This window comes from Alligator sinensis, unplaced genomic scaffold, assembly GCF_000455745.1.
Source record: "Alligator sinensis unplaced genomic scaffold, ASM45574v1 scaffold207_1, whole genome shotgun sequence".
NCBI classification, from domain to species: Eukaryota; Metazoa; Chordata; order Crocodylia; family Alligatoridae; genus Alligator; species Alligator sinensis.
In genome coordinates this window covers 342,994-360,496 of record NW_005842112.1, presented here as the reverse complement: position 1 = coordinate 360,496, position 17,503 = coordinate 342,994, and the positions used below count along the sequence as shown (strand labels likewise).

General features: G+C 46.3%; 2 protein-coding genes across 17 annotated transcripts in view; one reads left to right on the top strand and one right to left on the bottom strand.

Annotated features, from left to right (window-relative positions):
* MTMR1 (myotubularin related protein 1) overlaps positions 1-7,316 on the top strand; it is a 41,751-nt gene extending 34,435 nt beyond the window's left edge. For 10 of the 12 annotated variants that reach the window (XM_025205345.1, XM_025205346.1, XM_025205344.1 and 7 more), the window contains one exon: positions 4,093-6,753. In XM_025205345.1, coding sequence (XP_025061130.1) covers positions 4,093-4,257 — 165 coding nt within the window. In that variant the 3' untranslated portion in view covers positions 4,258-6,753. Of the gene's footprint in view, positions 1-4,092; positions 6,754-7,199 lie in introns of those variants that run through there. The other 2 variants (XM_025205336.1, XM_025205335.1) reach the window with 2 other exon arrangements.
* A 5,627-nt stretch (positions 7,317-12,943) lies between these two features.
* CD99L2 (CD99 molecule like 2) overlaps positions 12,944-17,503 on the bottom strand; it is a 64,536-nt gene continuing 59,976 nt past the window's right edge. For all 5 annotated transcript variants that reach the window (XM_025205347.1, XM_025205348.1, XM_025205350.1 and 2 more), the window contains 2 exons: positions 13,533-13,598; positions 12,944-13,075 (listed from right to left, as the gene is read on the bottom strand). In XM_025205347.1, coding sequence (XP_025061132.1) covers positions 13,008-13,075; positions 13,533-13,598 — 134 coding nt within the window. In that variant the 3' untranslated portion in view covers positions 12,944-13,007. The remainder of the gene's footprint in view (positions 13,076-13,532; positions 13,599-17,503) is intronic.

Below are 17,503 nucleotides of genomic sequence, written 5' to 3'. Positions count from 1 at the left end.
AAATACTGCTCTCGTCATGAGAGATGGACTTTCCATGTAAGTACATTGTTAACAAGGGTTTTAAAAGCAGCTCTGTTAGACTTCCAGCTCTTCGTAAAGAGGAACAAATAACTCCACTGAAAGACATTGTCTTTTTTGCAGCACAAAGAGTATGTTTTTGAAAAAACGGCTTGACAAAGTCTAGATCAAGCAATGAATTTAAAATAGTCATTTTTCTCTGCAGCCTTTCTTCCCTGTTGCTAGAATAGATAACATATACCCACAGAACAAGACGAAATGTATTCACTGCTGAACAATTTTCAAGTGAATGACTGTCCTTGAGCTAGTACAGTAATACACAGTAGATATCCATCCAATTAAGAATTGGCAGTACTGTAAGTGAGTAGCTATTATGATTTCTTTTATATCTAGCTTGGGTGTTTACCAGTTTTGTTATCCAAACCTACTTCACAATACAGGGTTGAAAAATGAAAATAAAGAAGATGGACAAGCGTAATTTATGGATACCAGTTTGACTTTTCGCAGAAACAGAGCATGTGCTCGCGTGCCCTCTCTCTCTCCATCTCTCCAAGCTTGTTTTAATGCCTAAATGGCTGCTCCCATTAGTTGCACTGTCCTTGTTTAAAGCCTTTTTAGTTGGGGTGTAGATAATGTGGCAAGAAAGAACTGCTTCACATTGCAGACTGATTTCCGTTACAGTTTGTGGTGTTGTTCCACCAGGGGTTTGGTTTTTTTTGTTGCTGCCGGCGGTATAGTTTACTTGCAGCTGGTACCTGCCGTGCCTTCTACCTTTGGGAAAACGTAACGTCTGAGGGGGTGAGTGCATGGAGGAGGGGCAGTGGGAGTCCCATGGCCAAGGGGATGCCGTTCTCGATGCCAAGACATTATAGCATGTGTCTACAAACAATTTAGCCAATTTCTGAGGCGCAGGATGATTTGGGAGAGTCCCTGGACCACTTTTTATGGAGGCTGATGCTCAAGCAGGGTCTAAGGGCCAGAATCTGTGGAGCCGTGGCAGTATATATGTACCCCGACTGAGTACCTGCCCCTATGTCTCCACTGCTCAGCACTGCTGGCAAACCCCCGAACGTGGCTTTACTCAGCTTAACCCTGAAATAACTGGGAAGGTGTCGGGGTTTTTTGGGGTTGGGGGGGGGGGGGTGAGTCTGAAATTACTGGGGAGGTGGCGGGGTTTTTTGGGGGTGGGGGGGGGGGTATGAATTTCTAGCCTGCTTTTAATTGGAGTACAGAATAATTAGTGAAATCTGCTTTTATTTCTCATAAATAGTCAAATGAAAATAATTCTTTGATTTGTTTAACACACTGAAGTGTATTAATATGTATTAGGGTAACCTTCGTATCTTTTAATTTCACGTTCCGTAAAATATTTTGATAAATAATGGAAGCAAAATGGGGAGTGATCGTTTTTCATCACTTGAGGTATTTATTGGTGCTAATGGCTTAGATGTACCTGAAGCTTAATTAATATTAAAAAATGCTGAAAGACCTGGTGAGAAATGAGCTAATCAATTTTCCAGTTATGCTAGTGCAATCGTGATTTTTTTTGTGTGAGAGAGAGAAACTATTAGCTTGGACATCATTTTGACTAATGTTTTAATACACCTCTTAGTTTCTGTCCACGTAGGCACCTAAAATACAGCAGAGATGGCTGCATGTCTGGAGAGTAGATGGAAATAGTTGGGAAGTGATACCAGTTGCCAAGTGTTGCCTAGCAGCACAGCTTAGGTGCTGCACAGGGATGCTGGTATTGCAAATAGAAGGATGCACACCTCCTTCAGAAATCCAGCATGGAGACAGTGGAGCAAGAGCTCAGAAACGGCTCGAATGGGAGTCATGGAGGGGCCCAGGATTCCTCTCCATGTTTCCATTCCTCCCTCTTGAGAAGCAGGCTGAAAGGGTAGAAAGCTTTGTCTGCTGCCACACTCTTTGGTGACAGTATGGTTATGTCATCGACTTGATTTCTCTAACCAGAACATAAGGGGAGATTTATGTGGAGACTGCATGTTTGTGCTGTGAGAATAGATATCTAGACCTGATACGATTGCCTGCTTTTTGCATCTCCTTCCCGCTTCCGCTCCCCCCAGCGGTGGCATCCTCCTGTTCCTTGCAAAGCTCTGACGATTCCCTTCCCTCTTAGCCTGAGCACCTAGAGACTGGAAAGGGAACCCAGATCACATGCATGCCCGTACAAGCATTATTTCTAGATTATTGGGCCACACTTCTCTCCAAAGGCTACTTATTTATAAGAGGGGACACTGACCTAGTCTTTTTGCACCGATATATATAACAGCAGGGGCATAACTTTATAGTATTAGCTTTAAGTAGTTACACAAGGAAGATATGATGAGAAATGCGAGCAATGATCAGAAATACCTAGCAATGGGCCTTTGGGAAATTGCATGTGAAGTCTGTGTCTTTGTCACAGCAGATGACTTCTTTTTTCATTCCCCTCCCCAAAGGTACAGCAAGCTCCGCAGTCCTCTTCTGTCTGCATGGCTTTTCCAGAACTCTTTGTTTTAAATGTAGGGTTTGATATGCAGCCTTGGGTTGGTTTTTTTTTCCATCCAGCACTGTCAAGTGAAAGTTGTTTGTCTTCTGAAGATTGAATTCGCTGCAGTAATTCTCTTAAAATGAAAATTTTATAGTGACAAAATCCCTGCATATTTTGGAAATAAGTGAGACGACAAGCTTAAGCGTCCACAGGTATAAAGTAACATCTTCATACCAGTGAAATCACGTATACTATGCTGCTTTCCAGTTTTAGTTATAAAAATATTATATGCGTTCTGGTGTGATTCCAGAAACTCTGCTTTGCTTTGTTTTCTACTGCCACAATATAACTCTTAACGTAGCTTACATTTAAAAAAAATAGTTATTGACAAATAAATCTTTCTGAAAACACTCAGTAGAAGTTCTGCATAAATAGCTCACCTTTTTTTCCCTTCTCCACTTGATGGGATTGGATTCATGAATGAGTCTGCAAAGAGCTTAATGTATTAAGTCCTTCTTCATAGTTTTATTATTGATATATCGCCATAAGTCTGTATGCTGCAATGATGTATGTGAAGCGACAAGGAACCGTACAATTTACATCGTAAAGTAATGCATATTTACAGTATAATGCAGAGTGTGCTACAACGTATATAGCCACCCTTTGCGAGGTTTAGGCACAGCATACATTTATTATGCTGTCTGTAAGTGGCATCCAACGTTTCTCATTGTAAGACCCTCTTCAGCTGATTATTGCTTTACCAAACTTTGACTCTCGACTAAAACGTTCCATACCGGGTGTCTGTCTCAGGTCGAGTTTTTCTAGAAAACTTCAGCCAAATGAGGCTAGGGAAAAATTGTTTTGCTCATAGTAAAATATCTTTTTTTTCCTGGAAAATCTCTGCGGGCCAGATTTGATATTTGGAGATGGGCAGCAAGGAGGAGGAAGAGCAGTCTTTGAGTCAGGGATATATGGCTTTTGGCACCCTATGAAAATCTGGCCAAATATGGCCAAGTGTTAAAACTGGTTTGCAGATACCTGGTGAAGACTGCCTAGATGTTCGCAGGTCAGTGCCTTTGCACTGGGCAGGTACCTGATACGGAGTCATGAGAACTGAAAATCCAGCTCTTCTGGATGGGGTTGGGGAAGCGCCTCTTCTGTGCACGGCGGCTGTCTGGAGGTTCCCGGAGAAGGAGGAGATCTCAGACAAATGCCATTCGGGTTAAACTGCATACAACTCACCCTTCTAGTTGGTCAGGTCCAAGGCAAAGGAAGGAATTCACATTGGTAAAAATGACTAAAAACACTGTGTAAGAGGACTTGCCTTCCCTTCCTTTTTGGTATTTCACAGCATCAGACTAGTCCCTCGCAGCTGAGTTGTGATGGGGAAGGTGTGAAATGCTAGCAGGTGGCGTGCGCAGCTGACATTATTCAGAACTGGTCACTGTCAGTGGTGAGGCAGTGAAATTTGAGAGATTCGGAGCTTGCGTGTCGCTGAGGAAAATGGCAGATGCACTACCTGGGGCACTAACTAATTACTGGGGTAAGAATTGCTTTCTTTCTTTCCTTTGAACCCCCAGATGCCAATTCATCAGAATCTGAAGGAGCTACTTGCCATCAGAGCTGAGCTGCAGAAGAAGCTGGAAGAGCTGCAGCGGGAAGCTGCTACTCGATCCATTTCTTCGTCCTCGGATAGAGGATCCTCCCCGTCTCACTCCGCCACGCCTGTGCACACTTCTGTCTGACGTGTGACAAGAGCCATGGAAAGCAACTCAGGCCAGGTATACCGAGAGGGTGCAGTGTTTTTTTTCCCTTCCTCAAGGACTGAGCGGCTTAAAATTGCTACGATCTACATGCCTTACTCTGTGTCTGTTTTCTGTTACGAGGCCAAAAAGAGCTTCAGTAGTTGTGATGGTATTTTCTTATGTTGGCAGTTCCTGTGCGTCTGTTTTGACATCTCTAGTTAAATCACCAATTGTAGAATTTACTTTATTTTGAGCAACCAACAATTTAACCATCTTAAAAAGGAACCCATCTGTCAGACAGATAATGCAAGAGGCTTTTTGCTATCTTGGGTACAGTGGCTGGTTGAGAGAACCAACTGAAATGCCATGTGACACTTGCGCTTAATCAGAACATTGTGATTTTGTTGTTGTGAATGGGAACTCTATTTAACTCAGTACATATATTTTTTTTATACAGAGCAACTGTTATTCTTGGGGACGTGTTTGGGTAATTGATGCACTTTGATTTTAAATTAGGTATTTTCCAGTGCAGCCAGTTTTACATTTTGAGTAAATATGTCATTTAAAATAAATGGTTATGAAGATAGCAGGATTTGACAACTATTGCACACTTATTGGTACTTGTATTGCTGTAATATATGTGGTGAAGCATGGATTTTAGATTTTTTTTTAATGCCTTTTTTTACAAGTTTGAATGAGGTCTTTTGATTAGTTTATTGTTCAGTTTCACTGTCAAGTGAGGTGTGAGCTTAATCATGTCAGCATCTCGTGCGAAGTACCGTTAGCTTTCTAGTAAAGGCAGTGTTTTGGCTTAGGCTGGCACTGAACCGTGTAGTCCACAGCTTCATGTTTTCTTACGTGTATCCTGTTAAACATGTACGCACACAATTCTCCGTGTGCTTGAGTGTGTGTACGCAATGCTAAACGCATGTACACACACTCTCTCAGTTTTATATTTTATGCGTTCAGAAAAATGGTTCCTGCCTCTCCAAACGTTTTGGAAGATATTAACCTGTAACAACTTTGTTTGACAAAGATTTTAAATCACTTGATCTTAGTTGGTTTCCTTGAAATAACCTGTTGGCTTTTGCAATGCTGCCAGCAGTCTTCTCAAAAGTGAATAAGCAAAACCAGTTTTCTGCACTTGCACATGTATTGTATAGCTAATGTATAATGCACGCTACTGCGCACGCCTCCTGCTAGCATGAACAGTAGCAGCGGAAGTGCTGTAATCAGTCTCTTAAGTTTACTTATACACGATGCGTGATACTGCCGTATGTCCTTTTGACTTTTATGGTACTTGCGTTTTTAAAGTGGTTCAGCTTAAGATGGTCTGAAATGCCACATCCGTTAATCAAAGTCAGGCTTTTTTATAAAAAAGACGAAGTGTGCTTTTTATATAAAAATGATTCTACGAGACAATATACTAGCAATCAGTTTTATATGGCCAACATATGTTAGGCTGGTAGTGAATTCAAATCTTTGATACCTCAAATTTAGCAAGGCATTTTAATGATCTACTATTTAGAGATGAATGTTTCTAAAACACAACCTAAGAAAGGAGTTTGGAATTTGTTCTTCATTGGAGCTAGTAATCATGAAAGTTTTTTGCTCCATAGTTTATTGGCCAAGGAGTGTTTGGGATCAACAGAGCCATTGTGAGATATTAAAACACTTAAGCGCTCAGAGTGAGAATCTCTGGATTCATTTTTATATAGAAAAGCATCGCTCATTCCTCCAAATAACCTGTTTGTACCCTAGTTTTTCAACATGCCTGAGTGATCCTTCCATTATTTCACAGGGGTACCTGAGGAGGCCTCCTAATAACATGATGGGCATAACGAGCACAGTGGATTTCACTGTCTTGTCTTAACTTGGTAGTTTCTTGTCTCTTAGTTAAAGTGTGGCTCTGCTCTGAAAAGGTGACAGCAACATGATTTCTTCTCACTTGCTCTGCTTGCTGTGGGTATTCAAAATTTTAGCATAACGACTGTGGCAAAATTAATGATTGTTACTACGATTTATTCTTGTTAACGCTGCAGAAGCAGCACAGGTCTGCGAGAGGGAGCAGACCTCTTCTAAATTGGGCATCATCAACAGAATTGGTCACTTCTGCTCCAGTCGGCAGACCTCATCTCTGCTGCTGCAACTAAAATCTCCCGAAGGCAAAGGGAGCGCGGGTGGACAGCAGGCAGGCAGCGACTCGTGCCGCAAGGGATGCGAGTGGGGAAACAGTCCTACTCCAGCGTCCCACCAGGCTCTGGTAAACCACCTGCAGGGCAGTGTCTGCAGCATGGAGTGCACGCTGCCATTGGTCACGTTTTACAGCTGAGCTGCATTTTCACGTGTTTGCTCCTCCCCCAAGCTCTTTGTTTTGTAAAATCAAAGAAGGTTTGATTAGGCTGGGCAGGGGCGAACTGAACAGTCTCATCCACCTGGCCCCACCGCTCCCTCCTGCAGTCTTCCAGCCACAGAATTAAAAGCTGATATGATAAATGTTTGGCTTTGCTCTTTTTCTTTGAATGTAAGGTATTTAATTCCCAGGCTACATTTAATAATGCAGAGGTAGCTGGCACTAATGCCTGAAAATGAATGGTCAGATGCTCGTTCAGTCCACAGATTCAGTCTTGTAAGGGATGCACCCGAGAGAACAGGGAAGGCACCTGTGCAAGTCCCCATGAGTCTAATGGGAGACAAACCTCCCATTGATTCTAAAAAGTCAAAAAGGTGCACACTCATTTGTGCGCGTCAACCTTGAAGCACAATGCATGTAATGTCAGGTATTGGAAGAGAGAAAAATCCAATCCTGCGCGTGCCCAAAAACAGTGCCAGTGAAGTGGATTTAAAGCTGAGCAGTGACCTAGCAAAGGACAGAGTCAGGGTTGTGGGGATGATTCTCCCAGCACATTTTCAAAGTCTTCTATTTTCATCCCTAACTGCAGATTTCAAGCTGCTTGTTTTTTCAGCAAATGCAGAATGTCCTCTTACATGGGAGAGAAGAAGTTGTTGAAGTAAGCTGAATGGGTGTTTTGTATGTAGGAGGGTCCGAGGCACGCTCCACTCTTCCTTCTTACTTGAAACACACAAAGAAAACAGCACCAAAGTGTCGTTGTGTAAGCCAGTCTGTTTTATTCCTTGTTTTCCAGTTGTAGTTAGCAGTCAAACTGTTTTTCCCCATAATCCTTATGCACTTTAGCAAAATGAGCTTGCCTTTTCACAGCATAATACACAACCTTCATTTGGTAGGGCTCAGTTTTACATGACTGAACTGTGCCTTGCTTTTCAATGAAAAGCTACCGCTTTAAATAAATGATTTCATCTTAATCTAATTCCACTCATACTGTTTCTGAACATTGTTTTGTTGCAGATGCGTGCTTTTTGGCCAAGGCTGCCTCTCCATTTGATTTTAATTTTTCTTAGTTTTAAATGATTCTCAAAGACTCATTCCACTTTTGCCACAACAAAAATAGTTAAGAATGACAATGCGAGAACAGTAGCGGTTCTCTGTTGGTTACAGGAAAATGTCTGCTTGCATGAAGCCTCCATAAGTGTGGCAGAAAGTGTGAAATCTGAAGCAGAACGTCCCAGTTCTGTGGCTTGAAAAGCAGTTTTGTAAAAGGAAAACTGCAAGTAGCTGACATTATACATCAAGCCCAAGCTTCAGCTACCTGGAGCCACGTGGATTCTTATAAGGCATCTATTTTGTATATCTGATATTCAAAACTGGATTTTATTTAAGCAACAGTGGCCTTGGGGACCTACAAACAGAGTGATGTGAGTGCAGTTGTACTGCACAGGTGACACGCATGTGTCCTGGAGGGCCTTCGCTGTATTTTTGGCTTAACTGAACAATGATTCATTTTACTCGGTGCTGGACTAGGCTACCTATTTTTTCTGTACTTGTATCCGATTTATAACATGGACAGATGGCACGTTTACACGGGTGTGGCTTACATCAGAGCTATATGCCAATGTAAATGGCATCCCGATCTGAAGTATGCAGATTAGCAGCTATCCCAAGTAGGTCTTCGTAGCAGGCATTATAGTGCCCTACTATTCAGTGACAGGGGCAGCCTGTTTGCTGTGTGTGAATGGCTACCCTGGGATAAGCAGCAGGCAGATGACATCTATATCGGTATAGTTTTACCCCTGGTTTTTTCTTTGGGTTTGAGCCCTAAAGCAGATTTGAACACGGGCAGTCCTTGACTTGCAATGTTTCGAGTTGCAGCGTTTCGCACGTACAACATTTATAAATTGATACCGTTTCAACTTCCTGACCTCAGTTTCGACTTTACAACGCTTGACCTGACGTGACGCCACGCCAGTGAACAAGTTTGCTGCGTCGCTCATCTCCCTGGAGAACATCTGTCCAAACTGCCTTGGAGGCTTTCTTTCCGGAAGCAGACAAGGCTCCAGAAAAACCTGCAGCCAAGACTCCTGATTGGTTCAGGAACCAATCCCCCAGTTATAACATTGTTTCTTATGAGAAAATTGATTCCAAGTTACAATGTTTCGACTTAAGACCTGGTTTTCAGGAACCAATTGCATCATAAGTCTGAGGACTGCCTGTAAAACCAGTGTAATTTTCTCTCTGCTCTATTTTTACACTGGCATAAAGGCAAATCACACCAGTGTAAACCTGTTGTATGTCCAGGCTCCAACAGCTTTCTTGTTTTTTGGGGTATACTTTAAAGATGAGATGTGCTGAGACCTGCATGCAGCTTCAGCACAAGGCTCTCTTTAAGGCGTGAATCTCTAATTATAGAGGTCTGAAACAGCCTCCTGACTTTCTGAAGCATTATGAACCACATCACTTGTATTGCTACTGAGAACCTGCAACTGAATCTTCCTAATGAACATATTGCCAAAAGTATTTTGGGTGCTGTACAGAAAAAAACAAGCTCCAGGGGTGAAGGATAGGGAAACGAAATGCAGCCACAAGCCACATGATGGAGTTTCACTTTGATATGCAGCACTTGCTTTTAGTCTCTCTCATTTTTTTTTTCCCCCCCCAAATGCTTTGAAGAGTCGACTTGGTTTATTTTCTCTAATGCAACATCAGTCAATAGTTTCCTTTTATAAACCTCCTTTTCCAGGACTCCAAATTTATACCATTGTAAACTCTGAAAAGGTGTTTCCTTTTGCTGTGCATATGCATTTTGGCTTATACTATACCTACAAATTACTTTAAGGCATAACTATTTACCAAAATCATAGAAAAGGCTGTGGGGAAAGAAGCAGCTTTGGTTCAATTTACATGTGGTGTGAAACTGCTTTAAAAAAAAAAAAAAAAAAAGCAGTATTTGTGAATCCCACGTATGCTTCTCAAAGGCTCAAGTTTAACACTTTCCCGACAAGGGTTAAGTGCTCTGTTCTCAAGGAAGCAATCCTGAGCACTCCACTGCACTGTCCATTGTACAGACCGTGAATGTACAGTGCAGTAATAGAAAAGCAACAAGAAATGACAATCTATACCTACAGAAACATTCTGTCATCAGCCAAAAAGAAATAAATATCGAATAATGTTCACTTGATCTACCCAGGGAAAAAGACTCCTAGCATCCTACCAGTGTCGTACTGTAACAATTATCTCCAACATTTATCTAACAATGTCTATACTACAGCTTTCAAATGTGCTTGCCTAGGAAAGAATGGATTCCACCACTTGAAAATGTATAGCAATATGAATTCAGCTGTGTGGCTTCATTAGCATCTGGGTTTCCTTACATGCTCTTCACAATTCTACAAACCACATTTCCTCCTTCATAAAAAACCTACTCAAGAGTAAGCAAGTGCGTATGTCTTGTCTATTTTCCCTGCTTTGGTTCCATAGAAGGCAGGAGTTAACCGAGAGCTTTGGAAGCAGCTTATGTGTTTTGTTTTGTAATCCAAATATATCCGTAAAACAATGTGTTTCTACTTTTGAAAGCTAGCGTAAGGCTTTTCAAATGCAAGTGTCAAGAAGAGCATAAAGAATTGTACAGCTGCTGCAAAACATTTAAAACGTTACTAGGAAATTGCCTTTCAATTAAAATTGTTACACAAAATATTCGTATACTTCTACAAATACCTATAGGTGAGGCCTTGTGTTAAGCCCCTTCATGAAAGCTGGGTATTTGTACTTCAAACTGAGCTAGACACGTTTATCCAGAGAGCTGCTGTTTCATGGCTACACGATGTGTTTTTGCAAAACATTACAAAAAGTACACACTTCCTGCTCCGCTGTGAACACTTGGCATCTTTTTCGTACCTCACAACAGCAAAATGGTTTTTCCCCGCTTTCACTTCAGTGTATCTGTTCCTCATTCAGCTACTTCTGAAAAACACGAGAGTGGCAGTATCCACAGTGCAGCAGCAATAGCAGGGGCATAAGAAAACAGGTACTTGCTAAACTGCTACTAGATATCAAGGACAGATTCTGCTCGGTTACCCTGTGTTAAATGGGAACGGCCCTGCCAGATCGGAGCCCAGCAGTACTGTCCTGCCCGCCAACAGCTGCTGAACACTGGACGTTCCCAGCAGCCATAGAAATATCTCAGTGTTTAATCCTGTCAAGCTCTTGACTGTTACTTTGCGGTAGTGAGGTTCACAGCTTAATTTGTATACATTCTTTAAAGCTTATTTCCTTGCCCTTTCTGAATTCAAGTTGTTCTGGGGTAGGGTTACCATAAATCCAGGCTTTCTTGGATGTGTCCTCTTTTTGGACCCTACAATTTCTGCCTGGGCAGTTTTGTGAAATATGATCCTATGTCCTGGATTTTACTCTGCTCCACTTACTGGGGGGGGAAAAGGGGGGGAGGAGCGATTGGAGGCAGCAGGCACATGTGCGTCTGCATGTGCACACGCATGTGGCTGGCGTACATGTGGGGACATCCCTGGCATACCCCTGGAGGCTGGGGGGGCACAGCGACTGCCCACAGGCAGCCTTGGCAGCGGGGAAGGGAGGGTGGTGAACGCCGACTGGAGGTCAGTGACCATCCACAGACACCACCGGTAGCGGCGATCAGCAACTGCCCACAGACGGTGTGTGGTGACCACCAGCAGCGCTGGCAGCGCTTCTATCCAGGGGGGCACATGCACCCTCTATGCATCACCGACGCCTGGCAGCTGGATGCAGGCAAGTCTGGGGGGCGGCTGGAGCTGAAGGACCAGGGCTTGGGGACTGTCCAGGGGAGTGTGTGTGGAGGGGACGGGTGTGCAAGGGGGTGGGTGCCTGCTGGTGCTGTGGGAAGCTGGGCACCAAAGCTGTGGCAGGGCAGTGGGGGTGGGAGGCAGGCACCTGCCCCTCCAGCAGGGGAAGGGGGTCCTTCAGGGGCAGTAGGGAGCTCCATGGCTGGGCTGGCGGCACCAGGGCCAGTGCCTTTGCTCACAGGGCCAGGTCAGCTGGGAGACGCTGCCTGGTGGGACGTGCCCAGGCTGCCTGGCACAGCACGGGAGCGCCAGCTCAGGGCAGGGGGGTGCCACAGGTCTCTCGTCTTCCCTTCTGCCTCTGCTGGGGCTGGAGTCACCCTGTTGGCACCTGCACAAATCAGCTGCCCCATTGGGACGGGCAGCTGGTGGCCCCCTCCGGCAGGGCTAGGGGGACCAGGGGCCTGCGGATCGGGAGGGAAGGGCACCAGCAGGGATGGGGGGACTGTGCGTTGGGACTGAGGGGTACCAGCGTGGCCCGGGGGTGGGGAGGAGGGTTGGGGACTGGGTTGGGAGTGAGAGGCATTGGCAGGGCCAGGGGTCTGCAGGTCAAGAGTCAGGGACGGCAGCCGGGATGGGGACCTACAGGTTGGGAGTGAGGGATGCTGGCAAGGCCAGGGGGCTGTAGGTTGGGAGTGAAGTGTCCCCTGACAGGCATCCTTTTTGGAACTGGAAATATGGTAACCCTGCCCTGGGGTAACTGAGATATCTTTATCCGAGATGTCTTTAGCCCACACAAACATGAACGGTTTTCACTTCGTCACAGTGGCACTGCAGAAGTTTTGTTTTCGGCACAGTCAAACCTTGTGACTTTTGGCTCTGTTCTGATCTCGGGCACAAGTACATGTTACGTCACCTGCCAAAATCCAGCCCTGTTTCGGGAGAACGATCTCCCGAAATCTGGGTCCTTTGGGGTGTTTCACTACTACGAAGTGATGAGCACTTTCACCTCCTTGACTTCAGTGAGAACGGAGGTGCTCAACTTTCTCCCACCCCAAGGCCCTAAATGAGGATCTACCCATAGGCACTTTATTTTTAGATGTAGCTACTCTAAGGACCAAAATCTACCTTTAATGCACACGCAACTTCCACGATGGCCTCTGGAAGCTGTATGCTCATTGCTGGTGGCAGAGTTTGGCTGGAAGTGATTTATAAAGGTTCTTGGATGGTTTGCTTTGGATCGTTATTCACAGGCACTTTATTGTCCTCGCACCTGTAAGTTCCTCCTCTTTGAAAAAGCCGTTATTCCCAGCTGTTTATCCCCAAATGAAAGTCCTAAATTTAGCCTGGAACACTACTGAAGCACCGTGTTTGTTTTGCGTGCAACGTGAACTCAATCCTACAGCACCGACTGGGTGTAAACATACAACTCTTTACAAAAAATAAACACCTACTGCCACTCGAGCCCGAGAGCCTACAGCAAGAAGCCAGTTTGAGACTAAATACACATTAAATAGCTTTGGATCCAAATGAAATTTAAAAAAAGAAGCTAAATTACAAGCCTGTGAAATGTCTGTATGTTTTTACTGCTGACTGATTCTTTTCCAGCCCCAGGTCATGCTTTAGATCTTCGCGTTGTCTTGTTTGGGTGGTGGTTCTGCTGACTGTGTTTCTAGGACTGAATATTTAACTGGGAAGAAAAAAAACAAAACCAGAATCATCATAAATCCAATAGCATATAAAAGTAACACAATGCGAGTGAGCTGGGCCGGGCGCGAGCATGTGTTCTGTCACTCTTGGAAAGTAGTTTCATCACGTCTTGCTTTTCCCCACTGTTGTGAAAAGGACGATGCTTTCCTTTTGTTCTTTGCTTCCATGTGCACTATTAGTAACCCTACTGTTTATAAGAGCAGGTCCTACATTTCCAGGTCTTTCCCTGCTACGCAGTAAGGAACGAAATGCTTCAGTGTCTGCGTCTCTTAGCATACCAAATGGTTTCTCATAGGACAAGGATGCTCTGCGAGATGGGTAAGCCTTGAGTGAGGTGTATACAGCAGGTATGGCTGCTTTATGCCCGCTCGCACTGTTAAGGGGGCTGCATTGTTAAGCAGTCAGAAAGTTTAGGAGGGGTCCAAATGAATTCTTACCTTGAGGTTCTTCACTTACGACCGCCTCCATGTTCTCTCCTTTCACGTACTCTGCGTTAAGCCCCTCTGAAAAGCAATGATGTAAAGACAATCAGCTGGGCAGCAGAAAGCAAAGCCTTTGCAAAAATCCAGGTACGCAGCTTTTTTGTTTTTTGTTTTTTGCCAGGAGTTACAAAGCCATCTGCTGCAGCTCACCTGTGTTAGCAATAGAGTAGACAGGATTTGGGAAAACTGCATGTAACACGGTGCTCTAAAAACAGGTTTACTCCTGGAGAGTAAAGCCCCCATGCATCCCTGTTTAGAAGGCCCAGCATCTCACTTCTTGTTTTTCCTAGCTGACCTGCCGGGAAAGATGCTGCAACTCAGTGAGGCTGGTTACTGTACTGAAGAGGAAGCAGCCAATTAAAACTGCTTGGATAAGGTGCAACTGTTAAATGGGAGTTACCCTCCCTGGGCAGCTTCTAAACGGAGATCTAGTATTACATCTCAGCGCAAGCTGCATTACGCAGAGTTGTCTTATCAAAGCATGGGCTTAAGCATGTCACGGCAGGCCCGTGTTTGTGGAGCAAATCAGAATGGCGCTGGGGTTCTGAAGCCTGTTAGTCCAAAATTTAAACGCAGAGCTGTGTTCAAAGTTTGCAGGGGGTACGGTTAAATCCGGAGCTGAGGAACAGCAGCTGAGATTCGCTCTCTGCATCAGCAGCATGGCATGCTAGGCTGTGGGGGGGGGGGGGGCTGGCAAGCATGGTCACAAACAGAAGTCCAGCTCCCTTGCAATGAGCTAGAGAAACTCCATTGACAGCAGCAGTGCTGAGTCTAAGCTTGTGTTTCTGGCCCTCTGTCCTTCACAGCGGCCCTGTCCCACAGTGCTGCAGATCCCACCTACACTCCCTTAGTGTCCCAGGGGTGTCTGTGGTGCATCCCCATCAAACAGCAAGTCAGTCGTCTCCCCATATGTCCCCCAGCAAAGGGGGCTCTTGTAGGCACCCGTTCCCTAGGTGCAGCCAAACGTCTGTCCAGGTATGCGTGTCTGTATGTGCACACAGCATGGGCTTCTGCTGCTGACAGCCGAGCTATCAGCTGTCCCTTGAATTCAGCTCATCAGTAGGAAGGAGGCATCCGAGTGCATTGTGCTTTCATGGTGCCTGATGTCTCCAGCCAGACAGCTGACTGTTTTGCTGGGTGCTTAACTACATAAGGATTTTTCCTCAGCACTAAGAGGAGCTCTGCCAAAATACTACTGGAGCTGAAATGGGACTCTCAAGCTGAATGGACCATACAGAGGAGGGGTGGGGGCAGCATGCGGCCATGGAAGTCACCATGCCCAGCATGCTGACCTGGGGCGTGTGCATGGGGCAGAGCTGGTAGGGGGAGAATTTGAAGGCTGAAGCGGGAGAGCAGAAGTTGTCTTTACCTTGCCCCTCTGCAGCTTTGGAGGATAAGGGAGGAGACTTACCATGGAGCAGAACTCGTACAGCAAGTGATGCTACAGCGAGCAGACCCTGCCCGCAATACAGCCTTTCCAGGAGTCTGCAACCGATCACAGCTGCTGCCATTTGTTCATCGTTAGCACTCTGCACAGGCTGACAGCAGCTTTTGACACTGTTCATTAATAGTAGGCAGGCTCTTCTACCCCTGCCTAGGATACCAGTTTGCCAGCCCTCCTGCCAGGACCCTATGATGGGCCCAACATGTGCCAGAAGGCACAGAGGCCAGAGGAGGAGGCGTAAGAGGGATGGGTACAAGGGTCTGTCATGGAAAAGCAATCCCTGCTACTCCCCCATGAGGGCTTGCACACTTCCTTTTGTACTTGGCACATGGGGTCAGAGCTGGTGGAACAAGTATCTTGAGAGCAAAAGAGGCCGCCTCTACCAGTCACTGGATAAAATGCAGACCCAGGCCAGGACGGGGCCTGGAACTTGGGGCTCCCTCTCCCGAGCCCTGCCTGCAGCCCGTGGGCTGGGGGAGCTCTCCTGAGCGGTGGGAGATGAGGGTTTGAGTCAGGCTGACGTCTGAGACAGGTGCTCTAACCACTGGTTACTGTAGCAGGGACAGGGAAGGTGGCAGCACGTGTTCAAAGACAGGGATCCCAGCTTGAGATAAGAAAGGACTGAGGACAGCTGAGGTCTTGAGCAGCGGCAGCCTGGTGTGAAGGGCCCCATTTGAGCCACCCTTCACCCCGACATTTTCCATGGGGCGGCTCAGCTGCCCGCTCAGCCTGCTGGCTCCTGCTGGCTGCTCTGGATCCCGTGCTTTGGCACCGAGCTCCCACTAGGAGCCTCAGCACCCTGCGCCAATCCTGGCATCTGCTCCTGCCGCCTTGCAGCCCCCACCCCCAAGGCACTAAATGGCATTTAAATGTAGCTCTTAATCAGTTCCCAAGCAGCAGACAGCTGGGGGAGGGGAAATGTGCCGGCGAACTCATCCATCAGGAGAGGCTGAGATCTCAGCAGTCCAGCACGCATGACAGCACCAACACAAAACTGAAGGCGAGCCTCTTGCAGCTCCAGGTGGCCAAAAATGACCTAACTTGGCAGATGTGACAGGACTCTTATGCACGCACCGGCACTCAGCGAGGGCTGATAGTTGCCAAAGCAACTGTCACGCGGTGTCCTGTCGTTTACAGCTCGTGTACGCTACCCCGGCTCTGCTGCAGACCAGGAAAGCACCAGACCCCAACGCTGCTCTAGATCTGAGCACCCCTGGGTTGGGGAAGAGGCGTCCCAACATCTTCACTGGGCTGAGGCTGTTTATGAAACCTGCAGAGGTTTGGGGAGCGGCAGCATGGGAGCTGGAAGTAATGGGTGACGGCCGCGAGGCTGTTTGCCTGGGCTGCTGCAGGAGAGCTTTCAAGAGCCCAGCACGAGGTCTGAGGGGGGATAAAAATTAGTAATACCTTAAGCTGCTACACCGAAGCTCCCTTGTGCATGGGTTGGCAATATACAGCCCACGGGCCAGATCTGACCCACAGTGCTGCAGGGCTTTGCCTGTGCCCATGCCAAGCTGAGCAACGACGAGCTGCCCTGCAGCTGTGCTGGCTCCCAACGCCTCTTCCCCAACGCAGTGTGGGCATTAACTCCTACTTGAAGGGAAGCGGTGGTAGCTGGCGAGGAGCAGGGAGAAGTAGCAGCTGCTTCCAGCTTCCTGGCCCCAGCGCAGCTTTGGGGAGGGTCAGTGCAGGTGAAGGCTGCTGGGTGAAAAGGGCCTTGTTTTGAATGGCTGAGGAGATCTGCTGTGAAGCCAAGCGTTTAGTTCCCACTGCATTAGACCAGCGGTGAGGCACCTAGGCTGCTTTGAACATCCCAGCTTCACTCTTTGAAACCTACTTCCTCCCTTAAGGAGGGTGCTCAGTTCTTGCTCGTTACCAGCCTCCCTGACGATATCTTCCCCACTGGCAGAATTTCCCCAAATCATCGTGATGCTCCTGGTTCCTAAGGCGATGAGCAAACAAGGAGGGATAAAGGATGGGGGAAACTTGGTGGCAACCTTTCCTGACAACACGGAGAACGAGGAACGTTGCAGTCAAAATGGGATCCCGAACGAAAATGGAGCCCCCCAGCTCAGCGCCGTGGAAGGAGAGGCAGGCATTAAAAATAGCCAAGCATACCCCTTTGTGCTACCAGCCCGCGGCTGTTACATAACACAACAGCACCCCCGCCCCAAGACATGTGTTTTGCTGGGATAACACCAAATGCAATTTAGGTTTTTCAATAAAAAGCCACTTCTGTGGTGGCTGACGGCTCTCAGATTTCTGTCATGCATTGCAATGCATCTAAGGCCTGACATTATCCCAGCATGCCATGTCTGATGGCTTAAATTAATCCTCCTTTATAATTAACTTTAATTTCCTGCCGCCTTTCTGGGGCTTTGCTTCTCTCGGCTTTCCCTTCATCAAAGCCCTCGCTGGTTTTTATTATTATTATTTATTTATTCTTTCCAAAATATCATTTAAATGGAGGGAAATATACAAG